Here is a 17,868-nt window from a genome sequence, read left to right as displayed (position 1 = left end):
GATTATTTTTCAGAGTTAAGAAATGTGGTTGGATAATCACAACGCCATTAAGCAACATAACATCTAGTTTGACTACAAACAGGCAAACCAAACTGGTAATGACCACACACATAATGAGTGTGAAAAGAGTTTCATCTTTATTATATTTCCCTAAAAGCTACACAGCATTATCCTCTTTAATAATCTAAAATTACATACAAACATCTCAAGACAAGTTAAAAAAATTACAACTGAATTTTCACAATTCAATAATAAGGACTTTAGAAGTTAAAATTTATGTTTACAAAAATTAGGAGGAATGACCCACCTAGCTGTAAGTAGAATCGATATATTATGTAAATATAATAGATTAAAAATACAAAAACCTCTTGAAAATGTATACAAAATTGTATTTACCTATACACAACAGCTATAATATCCATCACAAAACTTTCTAGGAATAACATGTTTTCAAAACAAAGACTATTTTGAAACTATTTAAAGTAGATATATAAAAATAAAATATAAAAATAAATACAATAATTTTACAGGCAACATTCTCAAAATAAGCCAGTGATGATGGCAAACTTTGAGTCATCTATCATGATGCTTGGCTCTAATTTTATATTTTAAAGTAATTCCTTCCTATTCCAAGCCCCTACATTTCACCTTCACATGAATCTAGATTAGGGCAAACTAGTGTATAAAAATGGGGCCTCCAACATCTAACTCAGGGGAGATTTGAATTAATCCAAAAATTGGGGTGGTGCCTTAGGAAAGAAGAGAATCTGAAAAAAACCTTGATTTCTTATTGTCCCAAAGACTCCTGGAAGCACACTCTGCTCCTAGGAGTACGACCGAAAACTCTCTTCAGTTGAGTCTAGAAGATGCTGGGTTCTTTCCCATTATCTGCACAGAGGCTTCTCTTGTCCTTCCTTGTGGCTGTCATCAGTGACTGGATTGACTTTGCCTTGAAAATCCACATCTCCTCTGGTGATCTGGAAGTGAGAGAGTTAGGGTGTCAGATTTTGAAGTGGCAACTCTCCAGATACAAAGATCATTTACGAGCTTTCCTGCTGGCTCAGTAGTAAAGAATCCACCTGCCAATGCAGGGGACATGGGTTTGATCCCTGATCTGGGAAGATCCCATGTGCCAAGGAGCAGCTAAGCCCATGTGCTACAACTACTGAAGCCCGAGCACCTTAGAGCCTGTGCTCCACCACAAGAGAAGTCACTGCAAGGAGAAGCCACACACCGCAACTAGAGGAAAGCCCTCACAGCAACAAAGAACCAGCACAGACAAAAATAAGTAACTAAGTAAAATTATTACAAAAAGATTATTTACATTCTCAGTCAATTCTAACCAGAGTTTAGGCTAATTAATAATCCCAGTTTTACCTCAAATTCTCCATTCTAAACCACAATCCTGAACCAGTGTTTTCAAGTGTGATTCTTGGACTTTGGTAACCCCAACTCCAGAAATGACTGAATACACCTAAGGTCAGGCCCTGGAATTTGCTTTATGGCCAAGATTCTAGGTGATTCTGCTCAGGGAGCTGGCACTCAGAGAACGCTGCCGTAGTTTTAACTCACCTCCATCCTTTTGCACCACTCAGAATCTGAACTTTCAACCACGCTAAAAACATTACTAAAAAGTCAACATTATGAATCATAAGACCGGATGCCTGATCCCTAATCCTAAGCCTGGATCCTAATGTTTAAATAATACTCACTCCTAAACTTGGTTAGTGTTATGGTCTGAATGTTGTGTCCCCCTAAAATTCTTATGTTGAAATCATAAACCTTAAGGTGATGGTATTGGGCTTCCCCAGTGGCTCAGACGGTAAAGAATCTGCCTGCAATGCAGGAAACCCAGGTTCCATCCCTGGATCAAGAAGATCCCCTGGAGAAGGGAATGGCTACCCACTCCAGTGTTCTTGCCTGGGAAATCCTATGGACAAAAGAACCTGGTGGGCTATAGTCCACGGGGTCTCAAAGAGTTGGACATGACAGAGAGATTAACTACAGCAAGGTGATGGTTTTCGCAGGTGGGGTCTTTGAGAGGTTATTAAGTCATGGGGTAGAGTCCCCATGAATGAGATTACTGTCGTTATAAAAGAGCCCATGGTTTTTGTTGTTTTTAACCCACTCTGCTGCTGCTGCTGCTAAGTCACTTCAGTCGTGTCCGACTCTGGGCGACCCCATAAGACGGCAGCCCACCAGGGTCCCCTGTCCCTGGGATTCTCCAGGCAAGAACACTAGAGTGGATTGCCATTTCCTTCTCTAATGCATGAAAGTGAAAAGTGAAAGTGAAGTTGCTCAGTCGTGTCTGACTCTTAGCGACCTCATGGACTGCAGCCTACCAGACTCCTTCGTCCATGGGATTTTCCAGGCAAGAGTACTGGAGTGGGGTGCCATTGCCTTCTCCGTAACCCCTCAGGCTGTAGTTTTTTTTTTTTTTTTTGGCCACACTGCACAGTATGCGGAACTTCCCAACCAGGGACTGAATTCACGTGCCCTGTATTGAAAGCACAGAGTCTTAACCACTAGACCTCCAGGGAATATCTCCAGTCTGTAGTATTTTGTTAGTGAAACTCAAATGGACTAAGACAGTTTATAATTTAAACCAAACCTTTGCTTAATTCTCTGCCCACATCTATAACTCCATTGGTAGATCATAATAAGCCAGGTTGAAGATAGCCTTTCTTAACCTTCACTGGTTCTGATAAACTCCCTTGACCAAAAACTTGAGGTGGGAAACGTGTCATTGTACAAGAGGAGTGACTGGTCCAGGAGTGGTGAGTCAGAGGAAATAACCACAGGTGATCTGGCAATAAGGAATTTGAAAGTGAATTTGGATGAAAATAAAGCTAGTCATAATTTCTCTTTTATCATTGACCGTGTAGGTTGTTCTAACATCCTATTTGTAGACATTGACTTCATGGAAGATAAATTCTAAGAGTCGCTATCCCGAGGGATGAAAGGCCACAGATGAATTAAAAAGAGAAACTCAAAACACAATATATGGAAAAAATTAGAAGTATTCACTTTTCACAAAAACCAACATCCCATCAAAGCTGTTATTTGGACCCCATTGTTTTGGGTGAAATGATTGCAGCCAAACCCATGCCTCTGTGACAAGTAGTTTTCCCCGAGGCCTGGCACCCACGGACCCCACTGTACTTGCATCTGTATGTGGTGGTCAGTCTGTGGCTGGGAACTGAGTCAGCATCTGGCTGTGTGCCCAGCTGGCCTAAGTCACAGGATGGAAGGTGATGGTGGTCCACAGTTGGAATCCTCAATGAACAACACATCATTCTGCCCACATCTGCGAGGACACAGACCTACCTTTCCTTAGGCTGGTGATCTCAGGCCCTCGTGGTCCTGGGGGACCCCTAGGGCAAGAGGGCACGATCTCGATCCCACACCCAGAGCCTCGGGTGAAAAGCTTGGATCTGCAAAGATGAACAGTCCCTTGAAATGATGATGCCTCTCCAAGTCGACCCCTCACCTCCCCTTGTCCAGCCTCCAATTCTTTCCCCCAGTCCCCATGATCCCTCCTCTCCTCACCACCCTCACTTCCAAGCCCCCACAGCCCACCCACCTTCTCACACTCTTCCTGTGTGACCCTCATCTTCCAGTTCATGGAACAGATGAATTGGAAAACCAGTTTGTGGAACAAGGGACGCTGGGAGTGGTTCCTTCCATAGAGGAACGAAAAGATGATCTGTTTGTGGGCCTGGTTGTCCTCTTCCATCTTACTGGCCAGGTAGCTGAAAAGACATCAGGTGGCTGTCAGGAGCAGGACAGGAAGGGCCTCTGCCTGAGGTCAGCTTTCTAGAAAGGATGAGGGCTGAGCATCTTCACACAACCTTCCCAGCCCTCCCCAGCATCCCTGGTCATCAAAGAGCCACTGCTGGGCAGGACCTTCAGAAGGGCATCTCTAACGCCTTGTTGGTGAGGATGAAATCCCAACCTCTGTTCCTTTCCTTTGGTTTTATGTGCACACACCTGACTCCCTGGGTTGTAGGTACATGTACAGTTCCTGAGGGCCGGAACTGATCTATTTCTGCATTCATCCCTTTCCTACTAAATGATATGTTTAGGGCTTGGCTCTTATTGACGCATTAGTTCAGCAGCCCTTCTTGAGTCTCTCTTCCCATCACCTCATATCCCCCAGCACATTGTTGTCGTTTAGTCATTAAGTTGTGTCTGACTTTTTGTGACCCCGTGGACTGTAGCCCCTCAGGCTTCTCTGTTTAGGAGATTTCCCAGGCAAGAATACTGGAATGGGTTGCCATTTCCTTCTCCAGGGGATCTTCCTGACCCAGGGATCAAACCCAAATCTCCTGCATTGCAGGTGGGTTCTTTACCGCTGTGCCACTAGGGAAGCCCCAGCCACATAGGGTGCCCTTTATAAGGTTTCACTGAGTGAATGGAAGAATGTTTTATAGCCAAATGCCATACAGATTACCTTGGAGATTCACTATAACAAACCGTTGCAAAATGAAAAGAATTGTGCTGAGGAAAATACCAATGCATTGGTATTTTGACAAGATCTACCTTCCCCAGTGGTTAGTAATGCAAAACATCACATTATAATAGGATTTTAAGGAAAGTGTTAGTAGGATGCAGAAATTAGGGAGCTCAGGAATCATGAAGGTTTTGGTGTTTGAACTCAAGGATAAGGTCATTTTCTTCAGATAAATGTGTGTGGGAAAGATATCTGGAAAGAAAGCATAAGGATATAAAATATAAAATAGAGGGAAGGGCATTTGGAGGGAACAGTGAAACAAAGGAATAAAGAATCCGGACATTAAGCAAGGGTGATGGCAACTGTCAAGAGGGCTGACTTCCAACCCTGAACTCTGGCCTTGATTTTGGTGAGTAATTAGCCAATGAACACAGGTCATACCCGTGTCTTTGGAAGAATATTCAGGCAAATAAAGCCGACTGGCTTGGGGGAGAAACTTGGAAGAAACATAAGTGGGGAGGGTTTTACACCTGATTTCAGCTGTGTAATGAGGACCCCAGTCGTGGCCTTTGTCATGGGAACCCAGAAATGGAACATGGTGACACTTGGTACTGATGTGGGAAGGAGTGAGACAGAAGAATTCAAACTGGAAATGAAACTCTCAAGCCTGTTTACTTGGGGGCAGGATGGTGTCAGTTCTTTCTTCCTCTCCTCTTAGCAGGATTTCTTTGTTTCCTTCAGTCTTTTGACTGATATTAGGGTTTGTTTTGACAACAATATAAAAACATACTTCATATATATATATATATGATTTTTACTTTTATCTAGTTTTTTTCACTTTTTCTATTTTATATTCAGTCTTCCCATTTCATTTGGTTTGTGTTTTCTAATTTCTCCATTTCGTTTTTTTTGATGTTCTGTCTCAAGACTTTATCAAGTGTAGTAGAAAATCTTTTGCATACATACATGTGTGTATATATATAAATCATATGTATATATAGCTTAGAAAACTTATGAATTTTGGCCTAACTAAAAAATTTATGACATTTTGACTATATTTGTTTGACTTAGTATGAATAGAATGCTAGATTTCTCATTAAAAAACAGACAAGCAACAAGAACCAAAGATTTACTGTATAGCCAGGGATTGACACGGGAGCCTGGTGGGCTCCAGCCCTTGGGGTCACAGAGTTGGACACAACTGAGTGACTAACACAGGGAACTATAGTCAAAATACCTTGTAATAACCTATAATGGAAAATAATCTGAAAAAAAATGTGTATATGTATAACTGAATAAACTTGCTGTGTACCTGAAACACGGTAAGTCAACCGTACTTCAATTACTATAAGGAAAAAAACATACTTCAAACAGAAAGCACTCCACCATAAACAGTACAAATAGGTGTGTTTGTTTTTTTTTTTTAAAGATGAAAGGGACGAGCCCCATACCTCTCCCTCCACCCTCCCAGGGTGCTGAGCATTGATGGGGAGATAGAGCAAGCTACTCACAGAGCTATGAAGAAATGGATCCTCCGGTATTGCCAAAAGAGGAGGCTGGCTCGGCTGAAATAAGCGATCACCATCGCCAGGAGATACTGATGGACAGAAAGAAAAAACAGAGAGAGGTCACATCCCAGAAGAGGAGAAACAGAAAGGGAGTGGCAGGACTTCCCGGGCGGTGCTGTGGTAAAGAACCCATGTGCCAACGCAGGGGACTCAGGTTCCATCCCTGGGTTGGGAAGATCCCCGAGAGATGGAAATGGCAACCCACTCCAGTCTTCTTATCTGGAAAATCCCCTGGACAGAGGAGCCTGGTGGGCAACAGTCCGTGGGGTCTCAAAAGAGTCAACATGTCTTAGCGACTAAACGGCAGCCACAAAGAGAGGGAGGTGGGGACTGGGTGGTGCCCCTCGGAGAAGAGCCCCTGCCCCATTTTGGGTGAGCCTGATTATTCGGAGGAGGAGAGGACGCAAAGTCCACGATGCTCCCAGGACAGGGGCTGTGGATTTGAGGGCAGCCAGCACTGGATGGCTTTTGATGAGCTGCAGCAAAGATGAGTCTCCTCTGAGCAGAGCGGGGGATTTAGGTGACCACCACCAAGTGACTCGCCTGGGGCTCAGACCCCAGAGGACACCTCCAGGCCCCCGGAGGGGGTTGCTGACAAGGCATCAGGTTGGAAAGGGGAGTGGAAATCTGGGTTTAGAGAGTACCCCCACCCCACCCAACCCCAGACAGGTGCTGGAGCAGAAATCCCTCTCAGTGGATGACTCACCTTATCAGATACCTTCAGGTTTCTGTCCCAGGCCAGGAATCTCTTAACGACATGATCCTCTGTGAAAAGAGGGCAGATGTTAGACGATAGCAACAGGGCTGCCAGGAGAACATTCCAGAACAAAGAGGGAGAACGATACCTCCAATGGGGAAATTCTGGAATGTGACTCAGGGCCGGGGGAGAGAAGACCTTTCACTGGATGGGAAAGGGGGTGACTCCCCTTCTAGGGCTAGCAAATGAGAGGGACTGGTGCCCCTTCATTATGCATGCACGTACCACTGCAGAAGCCATCAAGTTATCACAATTTCTCACCTGACAGTCATGTCAGGCATGTAGATTCAAACAGCCTAGATTCAGTCAGGGCTAAGAATTCTCAGGGGTGCAGCTACCAAGTTAACCTGATCTTACAAGATGATCATTTCCAAGACTGATCTCTGCTGTGCTGTGCTGTGCTGTCACTTCAGTCATGTCTGACTCTTTGCCACCGCATGGACCATAGCCCACCATGCTCTGTCCATGCGATTCTCCAGGCAAGAATACTGGAGTGGATAGCTTTTCTCTTCTCCAGGGGAATCTTCCCAACCCAGGGATCGAACCTGCGTCTCTTGCACTGCAGGTGGAGTCTTTACCACTGAGCCATCAGTATCATTTCTAAATCTAATCTAATTCTGCCTCATTCCTAAGTGTCCCTGGTGAGTAATCAGTACCGAGTCCCCCAGGGACTGAGAGCTCATCAGCTAGCAGGGAGTTCCTCTCCCTTGGAAAAATGTAGTTGTTAGAAGTTTTTTTTTTTTTTTTAATTATAGAACAGGAGGTTGTGGGGCTGATGGGGAAGGGTCCTTACCAAGCACCTGTTGAAGATCACGTGGTGTTCAGGCAGCACCAAGAACACCTGCTGTTTCTTCAACTTCGTCCTGAGCCCACTCAGCGACTTTACGATCCAGCTGTCCTGGGCCTCGTCCTCCGCCTCTGCTCCAAATGCCACTGACCACTTCCTCTTATAGCCAGGGCGCCAAGGCAGGGAGCTGGAGCTGGCCCAGAGTGCTGAGAGAGGAAAAGAGGGTTATTAAGCTTTTGATATGAAGCTTTTGTCTTTGGAATTCAGCCACTGGTTCCCCAAGCCCTAAACCATTCCCACTCCTATCCCCAACTCTCCCCATCCAGTCTCTCCAGGCTCATAGATTGTTGTCCTTTCCGTCTTTCTCTGTCGATATCCACCTACCCCTCCCCCCATTTTTGGGGCCATTTTTCCAGTTTCCCATCCTGAAAATCTCTTCCTCGTGGCAGATAATTTCTCCCACTGTGTTGTTCTAGTCGCCAAGTCATGTTTCTCTGTGACCCCATGGACTGTAGTCCTGAGGCTGCTCTGCCCATGGGATTTTCAGACAAGAACACAGGAGTAGACCCAAGTCTCTTGCATTGGCAGGTGAATTCTTTACCACCGACTCACCAGAGAAGCAATTTCTCCCACTCAGGAAAAAAAAAGGAACCCTCCCTTTGTTTCCCCAGCTCCTTTCTCTCATCCTTGGATCTCAGGTCCTAACCTCCTTTCTTGCTTCCCAGGTTTTCTGTGTCTCCAGCTCCTGTCCTCTCCTCCCCAAGTCTCTGACTTTCTGAATATCTCCTTCCTTCCACACTCACCTTATACAGGAGCTCCTTCCTGACCTCTGTACCCCTTCCTCCCCAGTGTTAACCCCCTGAAATTCCTTCTCGTGTCCACCTCCCTCACCTGAGGGTCCTGGGCTTTCTTCACTGACAATCATCTCCATGGGGAGCCCCAAGAAACTGGACTCGGGGCTCAGGTCCTCAAACTGGGAATTCAGGCAACTGGCCATGATTTCTCCCGAACTCTTCTTCCACACAAACTAGACTCTGTTCTGTCTCAGCTCTTCTGGATCCTGGCCAAATGCAAGCGTGACGTCCCTTCTTCAAGCTGAGGATGAACTGGGAGTGGAGGAGGATCCGGGGAGATGCTGTTGTTCACCTCTGCTGTTGAGCACTATGGGAGCCTGCTCTTCCAATCAGGAAGGTCAGAAGCCTCTGACGTCACTGGTCATTCCAATCTGGCAACCAGCTTGAAGAAAAACACAAGTAAGTGTTTGACCGAGGTGTCCACTTCTCCTGGAGATTAAGGGGAAATTGTATCTCCTGCTGCTGACCCAACTCCTGACCATCCCCCAAAACTTCAGGTGTGGGATTCCCTGTTTATCCCTTGCCCACAGGCTTGCCCTTTTTCAGGGCACAACTGAATGGTATCAAACACTTACGTTGTTGCACAACCATTGCCACTGTCATCTCCAAAATGTGTTAATCTTCCCAAACTGAAACTTTGTCCCCCTTAAACACTAACTCCCCATCCTCCTCCCCCAGCTCCTGGCACCCATCCTTCTACTTTCTATCTCTTTGAATCTGACCCCTCTAGGGAGTTCATAGAAGTGGAATTGTATAACATTTGTCCATTCATATCTGGCTGATTCACTTAGTGTAACATCTTCAAGGTTCACCCTTGTGGTAGCCTAAATAAAAATTTCCTCCTTAGACCCCCAAAGCTGGTGTGGATGGTACACAATAGGAAAAAGGAAAGAAAACCCTGGATCTGAGGTCATTCTGATGTATCCTAAGTGCAATGGGAAACCAATGAAGGAGAGGAGCCACAGTTCAATTTGCATCAAAAGGGAAAAAATTAATGTCGCCTGCTGTGTTAATGGGTGGGGTGGAGGGAACCCCCTGGTGGTCCAGTGGTTAGGACTCTGTGCTCTCACTGCTGAGGCCCTGGGTTCAACCCCTCGACGGGGAACTAAGACCCCACAAGATGTGAAAATGGGGTGGAGACTCAGCAGGAGTTGGAACTAGGGAGACCCAGATGTGGTTAGGAGTTGAGGGGTGGGTAAGTCCAGAAAGGGGATGTCTGAAAAGATGGAGAGAAGTCATCAAGTTCCAGGCATCTGGAGGAAGAGCCAGCAGGTCTCTTCGGGGGATCAGACATGGGGGAGGCTGGAGGGCTGTAGTCCTGTGCCCTCTGTGTTCCTGTGCGTGCGTATGCCTCTTCTGCATGCAGGTCACTTCAGTTGTGTCTGACTCTTTGCAACACTATGGACTGCAGCCCACCAGGCTCCTCTGTCCATGGGATTCTCCAGGCAAGAATACTGGAGTGGGTTGCCATTCTCTCCTTCTTGACCCAGGGATTGAACCCGCAGCTCTCACATCTCCTACTTTGGCAGGCAGGTTCCTTACTGCTAGCACCACCGGGAAGTCCCTTATGCCTCTACTGCTGAAACTTGTTTCTATAGAGAAATACTAACTTTTCCTCTTAAAAGTGGAATTATCAAATTTTCACTGTGTGTAAAAAGAAATATCAAATAATCATTAAATAAATAAATGCTCTCTGTATAGAATTTTAAAGTTTCCTTCCCTTTTATGGATTAATTGTATCAGCATACACACTACATTTTCTTTATCCATTCATCTGTCAACGAACACTTGGGTTGTTTCACAACTTTGGCTCTGAGCCCTGCTTTTGAATTATTGTTTGGACTTTGATGAGAAGTACCTCTGTTGTTCAGGGTGTGCCCAAAGTTTTATTTTGTATTTTGATCACTTACGTGTTTCTAGTTGGTCATCTAGAGTCAGAGCAGTTCATCGAAGGTGCGGAGACCGTCTCTCTGGGTTGCTCTCCATGACTTTCTGAGATGGACTAGGTCTCAGAGGCCCTGCAAACCGCGTCTGATGTCCTCCCCAGCTGCCACTGGACTGGTTCTCCTCGCATGGGCACTGCTGGGAAAAGCACTGCCGATTGAGGACCTGTGTCCTTCTGCTGTGGACGATGTTCAATTGTCAGGAGGCAAATGAGTTCAAGTTTGCAATCATTAGGCTTTCAACCATCAACGCTGATTAGGTCTCTCCATAACAAAACAGAAGTTCACTCTCTCTCCCAGTTAACAAGCTTTCAAACATTAGAAGATTGGTTTTCTGTCTTCCTGAAAGTGTCTCTTATGAACAGCAAAATGCCTTGATTGTTGACTCTAATCTTCAAATCTAGATGGGATAATCCAATCTTCCCCTGCCCACCTTGCCCAATCAGGCTACAATTGTGTGGGGTCTGTTGCTATGTTGAGCAAAAATGGCATAAACAACACAGATTGAATTTACTGCTGTAACTAAGCAGGACCTCAGGATTGGGGGGTGAATTCTCCTCCTGTCTTCCCCTGCATCTTGTCTTTAGGAAATTTTAGCTTCCTAGGCCTTCTCCAAGTTCCAAAGAGTAAATCTAATCAAAGAAGTGAGAACATGCATAAAGAAAGAAAAACAGCCAAAAAGAGATAAAATAATAATAGTTTAACCATTAAACAAAGTCAGTGTCCTTTAGTCCCTCCACAAGGGGTCTAGATAATATTCTGGGCCAAGCCCTGTGAGCTGTTTCACAGATACTGAAAACCCCATCAGGTGGAAGAGGTCACGGGCATGTAGACCCCAGACCAGTAGGAACCAGAAGGTTAATGACGTTGACTCCTGGTTATCTCAACACCAGCCAATCAGAGGAAGGTCCACAAGCTGATCACACAACCCCACAACCACCCCTCCCCCACTCTTTTTCCTTCACTTAAAATTTTTTTAAATTTTATATTGGAGTATAGTTGATTTATAATGTTGTCTTAGTTTCAGTTATACATTTATATATATCTATTCTTTTTTTCAGATTCTTTTCCCCTTTAGGTTAATACAGAATTTTTTTTTCCCCTATGCTGTGCAGCTTATGGAATCTCAGTTCTCTGACCAGGGACTGAACCTGGACCCCAGTGGTGAAAGCCTGGAATCCTAACCACTAGGCCACCAAGAAACTCCTTAGGTTATTACAGAATATTGTGTAGAGTTCCCTGTGCTATATGGTAGGTCCTTGAGGATTGTCTATTTTTTTGGCCTTACCATGTGGCATGTGGGAATTGTAGTTCCCTGACCAGGGATCAAACCCACGCCTCCTGCATTGGGAGTGAAGAGTCTTAACCACTGGACTACGGGGGAAGTCCTGATTGTCCATTTTATATGTGGTAGTGTGTATATGTTAACCCCGAACTCCGAATTTATCTCTCCACCCCTCACATTTCCCCTTTGGTAACCATAAATTTGTTTTCTATGTCTGTGAGTCCATTTCTGTTTTGTAAATAAGTTCACTTGTATCATCTTTTAAGATTCTACACAGAAGTGATATCATATTGTGTCTGTCGTTCTCTTTCTGACTTGCCTCACTTAGTATTATGATGTCTAGCTCCACCCGTGCTGCAAGTGACACTGTTTCATCCTTTTCAAGGTTTTGTAACATCTCGTTGTGCGTATGTACCACATCAACTTTATCCACTCACCTGTTGATGGACATGTAAGTTGCTTCTGTGTCTTGGCTAGTGTAAATAATACTGCTATGAACATAGAGGTGCATGGATCTTTTTGAGTTGTGGGTTTCTCCTGATATATGCCCAGGAGTGGGATTGCTGGATCACAGAGTAGCTCTATTTTCAGTTTTTTAAGGGCCTTCCATGCTATCCTCCATAGTGGCTGCACCTTATATTCCTACCAACAGCCACACCCCATCTTTAAAAACTCTTCCCTGAAAGTCACTGGGGGAGTTGGGGCCTATTGACCACTAGCTGCCTGGACTCCTTGCTTGTCACCTTGTTCCCTTTCCTTCCTCATGACCTGGTGTCAGGAGACTGGCTTTACTGTGTGCATGTGAGCAGACTCAAGCTTGGTTCAGTAACAGTGTGTTCAGTGGGGAAAGCAGAACTACCACTTCTCCTCTTCTCTCTCCCTCCTATGAATGCAGCTTAAGATAACTGTACTGCAGAAATATCAGCAGTGTGAAATTAAAGTGCTTTGTCAATACAATCCTTTCAGCTGAGGATCACACGGAGAAAATAATAAACAGATGCCAGGACCTAGGCTCACAGATTCTAATTCCACAGCACTGAGCTACAGCCTAATTTGAACTTTCTTGTTGACACGCTTCTGATGGAAATCTCTGGGTGAGATGGGCTGCCCAGGCTGGTGCAATTGCTGTTATTCAGTTCCTAAGTTGTGTCCAACTCTTTGTGACCCCAAGAACTGTAGCCCACCAGGTTCCACTGTCCATGAGATTCTCCAGGCAAGAATACTGGAATGGATTGCCATTTTCTTCTCTAGAGGATCTTCCCAGATCAGGGATAGAACCCACGTCTCCTGCATTGGCAGTAGGGTTCTTTACTAGTAAGCCACCGTGGAAGCCCCGCTGGTGCAGTTCAGTTCAGTTCAGTTCAGTCGCTCAGTCGTGTCCGACTCTCTGCGACCCCATGAATCGCAGCACGCCCCCTGTCCATCACCAACCCCCGGAGTTCACTCAGACTCACATCCATCGAGTCAGTGATGCCATCCAGCCATCTCATCCTCTGTCGTCCCCTTCTCCTCTTGCCCCCAATCCCTCCCAGCATCAGAGTCTTTTCCAATGAGTCAACTCTTCGCATAAGGTGGCCAAAGTACTGGAGTTTCAGCTTTAGCATCATTCTTTCCAAAGAAATCCCATGGCTGATCTCCTTCAGAATGGACTGGTTGGATCTCCTTGCAGTCCAAGGGACTCTCAAGAGTCTTCTCCAACACCACAGTTCAAAAGCATCAATTCTTCGGCGCTCAGCCTTCTTCACAGTCCAACTCTCACATCCATACATGACCACAGGAAAAGCCATTGCCTTGACTAGACGGATCTTTGTTGGCAAAGTAATGTCTCTGCTTTTGAATATGCTATCTAGGTTGGTCATAATTTTCCTTCCAAGGACTAAGCGTCTTTTAATTTCATAGCTGCAGTCATCATCTGCAGTGATTTTGGAGCCCCAAAAAATAAAGTCTGACACTGTTTCCACTGTTTCCCCATCTATTTCCCATGAAGTGATGGGACCAGATGCCATGATCTTCATTTTCTAAATGTTGAGCTTTAAGCCAACTTTTTCACTCTCCACTTTCACTTTCATCAAGAGGCTTTTGAGTTCCTCTTCACTTTCTGCCATAAGGATGGTGTCATCTGCATATCTGAGGTTATTGATATTTCTCCCGGCAATCTTGATTCCAGCTTGTGTTTCTTCCAGTCCAGCGTTTCTCATGATGTACTCTGCATATAAGTTAAATAAGCAGGGTGACAATATACAGTCTTGACGTACTCCTTTTCCTATTTGGAACCAGTTTGTTGTTCCATGTCCTGTTCTAACTGTTGCTTCCTGACCTGCATACAAATTTCTCAAGAGGCAGGTCAGGTGGTCTGGTATTCCCATCTCTTTCAGAATTTTCCATAGTTTATTGTGATCCACACAGTCAAAGGCTTTGGCATAGTCAATAAAGCAGAAATAGATGTTTTTCTGGAACTCTCTTGCTTTTTCCATGATCCAGCGGATGTTGGCAATTTGATCTCTGGTTCCTCTGCCTTTTCTAAAACCAGCTTGAACATCAGGAAGTTCATGGTTTACATATTGCTGAAGCCTGGCTTGGAGAATTTTGAGCATTACTTTACTAGCATGTGAGATGAGTGCAATTGTGTGGTAGTTTGAGCATTCTTTGGCATTGCCTTTCTTTGGGATTGGAATGAAAACTGACCTTTTCCAGTCCTGTGGCTACTGCTGAGTTTTCCAGATTTGCTGGCATATTGAGTGCAGTACTTTCACAGCATCATCTTTCAGGACTTGAAAGAGCTCAACTGGAATTCCATCACCTCCACTAGCTTTGTTCGTAGTGATGCTTTCTAAGGCCCACTTGACTTCACATTCCAGGATGTCTGGCTCTAGGTGAGTGATCACACCATCGTGATTATCTGGGTCATGAAGATCTTTTTCGTACGGTTCTTCTGTGTATTCTTGCCACCTCTTCTTAATATCTTCTGCTTCTGTTAGGTCCATACCATTTCTGTCCTTTATCGAGCCCATCTTTGCATGAAATGTTCCCTTGGTATCTCTAATTTTCTTGAAGAGACCTCTAGTCTTGCCCATCCTGTTGTTTTCCTCTATTTCTTGGTGCAGTAGGAAGTCCTAAAGAAAGTATGTCACCATTGAATGAAATAAGCAGGAAGGGGTGAACCATGACCTGGACCCTAACATGGAAGGGTTGTGGCCAAGCCGTGGGTCCAGGGCTGAGCAAATGTGTGAACCAGCTTCTAGTTCTCCTGCCGACAGGTCCATGACAACCCGTCAAGCTGCCTCGTGCTGCTGTGGATAAGCAGAGCCAGGATCGGAGTTCCTGACAAGCACCTACCTGGTACCTACCTAGTGTATATGTAGTGAAGAAATTGCCCCCTCCACCTGCAACAGATCTTCCCCTACAGCTCTTGGAGAGACCCACTCCTGCCGACGCCTCAATTTGGACTCGCAACCTGCAGAACTGTCAGACAATTCATTTCTGTTGTTTAAGCCTGCAGGTTTGCCATACTTTGTGATGCAGCCCAAGAAAACTGCCACAACCAGGATTTTGTTGTTGTTGTTGTTGTTGTTGTCTTGTTTTCACTTTGGCTGTGCTGGGTCTTCATTGCAGCTCTATGGGGCTTTTAGTTGTGGCACACGGGCTGGAAGTTTGCCAGGCTCAAGCTCACAGCACTCAACTACACCACTGTTGATGTCATCTATGATGCGTTGGGGTGGCAGCCATCAACATCGCAGCCCACTGACTGGGCAATCCCCAGGATCTCTTTAATGGTTCCAGAGAGTTCTCTAGCTAGAGGTCGATGATGCATCTGCCTGGCAATGTTGACCATCTCATTAAAACTGATGTTTCCACTGTATCTAGTGTTTTTCTGCTTCTTCCTGTCTCTTGGCAGTTCCTTGAGGGCTTCAGCAGTTCCATAAGAAGTAGAAGGTACCACTCAATCTGGGCCTGTCTGCTCTGAATGATCAGTTTCACTGTATCCTCAGACCCTTCCAATCACCAGTTGCCTTGGTGATGTCATCACCAGCCTCTTTTGGAGACAGACCCTGGGGCCAGTCTTGGGGGCCAGGGCAGATATGGTACCGACCTCCCCACTATGCACCTCACTATATGACTCTGGTCTCGTTGGTGTTGAATTTAGGTGGCATAGAGGAGGCAGATGGTGTCAAATCAACCTGGATTCCTGATAACCCAAGAAAGTAGCATCTTTGCCTCCTCAAAGCCGAAAATGTTGTCAAGTTTTTTCACAGAAGGCAAATTACTGTTATCTTAAACATGTATGCAATGGATTCTATCTCCTGAGCTATATAAAAAGATGAGGTTCATCTCATTTACATAAATAGTGGTTCCCTTGTGATGCACAGCACAGCCTGCTTTTTTGGTTTTTTGGCCAGTCCCACAGCATGCCAGATCTTAATTCCTGCAGGAGGGACTGAGCCTGAGCCCCCTGTGTCTGAAGGGCAGAGTCTTAACTACTGGCCCACCAGGGAAGTCCCACAGCCTGCTTTCATAGTTATTCAACAATAAAGCTGTTTTCTTTATTTCTACATCTGGGAAGAGGATTTTCTGGATTGGCAGAAGATTTTATTTTTAATTTTACCCATACCAGCTTTTGAGAAGTAACTGGTCGAGAATACGGTTACATGATTTCACCCCCAAAATAGTGATAAATCATTGTCCTTATGATTCCATTTTTGAAAAATTACATTTTTATCTAACATGAACAATATCCTGTTAAAAAGGTAAGATTGCAGGTATCCATTTTCTTTTTTCAATTTATATGTACCTTCTGATTTTTCTACTGTTTTTAATGCATTGATTGTGTAATCTAGAAAAGCTACAATTCCTATTCTCTTTTCCTTCCTTGGAGAAACCATATGCCCATGATTGAACATTTTTTATCATGGCTGAACATTTACTATATCCTAGCATTTTAATGAAACATAGTATTTCAACAGTTAAAACTGGACATGGAACAACAGACTGGTTCCAAATAGGGAAAGGAGTACGTCAAGGTTGTATATTGTCACCCTGCTTATTTAACTTATATGCAGAGTATATTATGCAAAATGCAGGGCTGGATTAAGCACAAACTGGAATCAAGATTGCTGGGAGAAATATCAATAATCTCAGATACGCAGATGACACCAGCCTTATGGCAGAAAGTGAAAAAGAACTAAAGAGCCTCTTGATGAAAGTGAAAGAGGAGAGTGAAAAAGTTGGCTTAAAACTCAACATTCGGAAAACTAAAATCATGGCATCTGGTCCCATCACTTCATGGCAAATAGATGGGGAAACAATGGAAAGAGTGACAGACTTTATTTTGGGGGGCTCCAAAATCATTGCAAATGGTGACTGCAGCCATGAAATTAAAAGACACTTGCTCCTTGGAAAAAAGCTATGACCAACCTAGACTGCATATTAAAAAGCAGAGACATTACTTTACCAACAAAGATCAGTCGAGTAAAAACTGTTTTTCCCAGTAGTCATGTATGGATGTGAGAATTGGACTATAATGAAAGCTGAGTGCCAAAGAATTGATGCTTTTTGAACTGTGGTGTTGGAGAAGACTCTTGAGAGTCCCTTGGACTGCAAGAATCCCAGTCAATCCTAGGGAAAATCAGTCCTGAATATTCATTGGAAGGACTGATGCTGAAGCTGAAACTCCAATACTTTGACCACCTGATGTGAAGAACTGATTCATTGGAAAAGACCCTAATGCAGGGAAAGATTGAAGGCAGGAGGAGAAGGGGACGACAGAGGATGAGATATTGCTGCTGCTGCTAAGTCTCTTCCGATGTGTCTGACTCTGTGTGACCCCATAGACGGCGGCCCACCAGGCTCCTCTGTCCCTGGGATTCTCCAGGCAAGAATACTGGAATGGGTTGCCATTTCCTTCTCCCAAGGATGAGATGGTTGGATGGCATCACCGACTCAATGGACATGAGTTTGAGCAAGCTCAGGGAGTTGGTGATGGACAGGGAAGCCTGGCATGCTGCTGTCTGTGGGGTGGCAAAGAGTCAGACAGGACTGAGCTATTGAACCGAACTGAACTGTTAGTATTTCAGTTAAGGAAATGGCAACCTACTCCAGTATTCTTGCCTGGAGAATCTCGTGGACAGACACGACTTAGCCACTAAACCACCACCACCACCGAACAGGATACACTCCTTCCCCTCTCTGGTTTGTCAGAGATCCTCAGATCTAACCTAAAATAC

At 44.8% G+C, this 17,868-nt stretch overlaps 1 protein-coding gene and 1 pseudogene across 1 annotated transcript; both read right to left on the bottom strand.

Moving 5' to 3' along the window:
* Positions 1-3,374: 3,374 nt before the first annotated feature.
* On the bottom strand, positions 3,375-8,562 carry LOC102271832 (speedy protein E4-like). The gene is made up of 6 exons (XM_005902939.2): positions 8,457-8,562; positions 7,572-7,771; positions 6,728-6,784; positions 5,965-6,050; positions 3,584-3,752; positions 3,375-3,434 (listed from the first exon to the last, which is right to left on the bottom strand). The coding sequence occupies exons 1-6, from the start codon at positions 8,560-8,562 to the stop codon at positions 3,375-3,377; spliced, it is 678 nt and encodes a 225-aa protein (XP_005903001.2).
* A 6,699-nt stretch (positions 8,563-15,261) lies between these two features.
* LOC102272117 (large ribosomal subunit protein uL11 pseudogene) lies at positions 15,262-15,870 on the bottom strand (annotated as a pseudogene).
* Between the last annotated feature and the right edge of the window lie 1,998 nt (positions 15,871-17,868).

Source organism: Bos mutus, chromosome 25 (genome assembly GCF_027580195.1).
Source record: "Bos mutus isolate GX-2022 chromosome 25, NWIPB_WYAK_1.1, whole genome shotgun sequence".
NCBI lineage: Eukaryota > Metazoa > Chordata > Mammalia > Artiodactyla > Bovidae > Bos > Bos mutus.
The sequence above is the reverse complement of the archived record's forward strand: the minus strand, read 5'-3'. Positions and strand labels throughout refer to the sequence as shown.

Excerpts from the sequence above, each read along its gene's own strand:
- LOC102271832 (XM_005902939.2), bottom strand. The coding sequence starts at position 8,562 with ATGGCCAGTTGCCTGAATTCCCAGTTTGAGGACCTGAGCCCCGAGTCC. Across the intron at positions 7,772-8,456 it reads AGAAAGCCCAGGACCCTCAG|CACTCTGGGCCAGCTCCAGC; the intron begins GTGAGGGAGGTG and ends TTCCTCTCTCAG. Across the intron at positions 3,435-3,583 it reads CACAGGAAGAGTGTGAGAAG|ATCCAAGCTTTTCACCCGAG; the intron begins GTGGGTGGGCTG and ends TCATCTTTGCAG.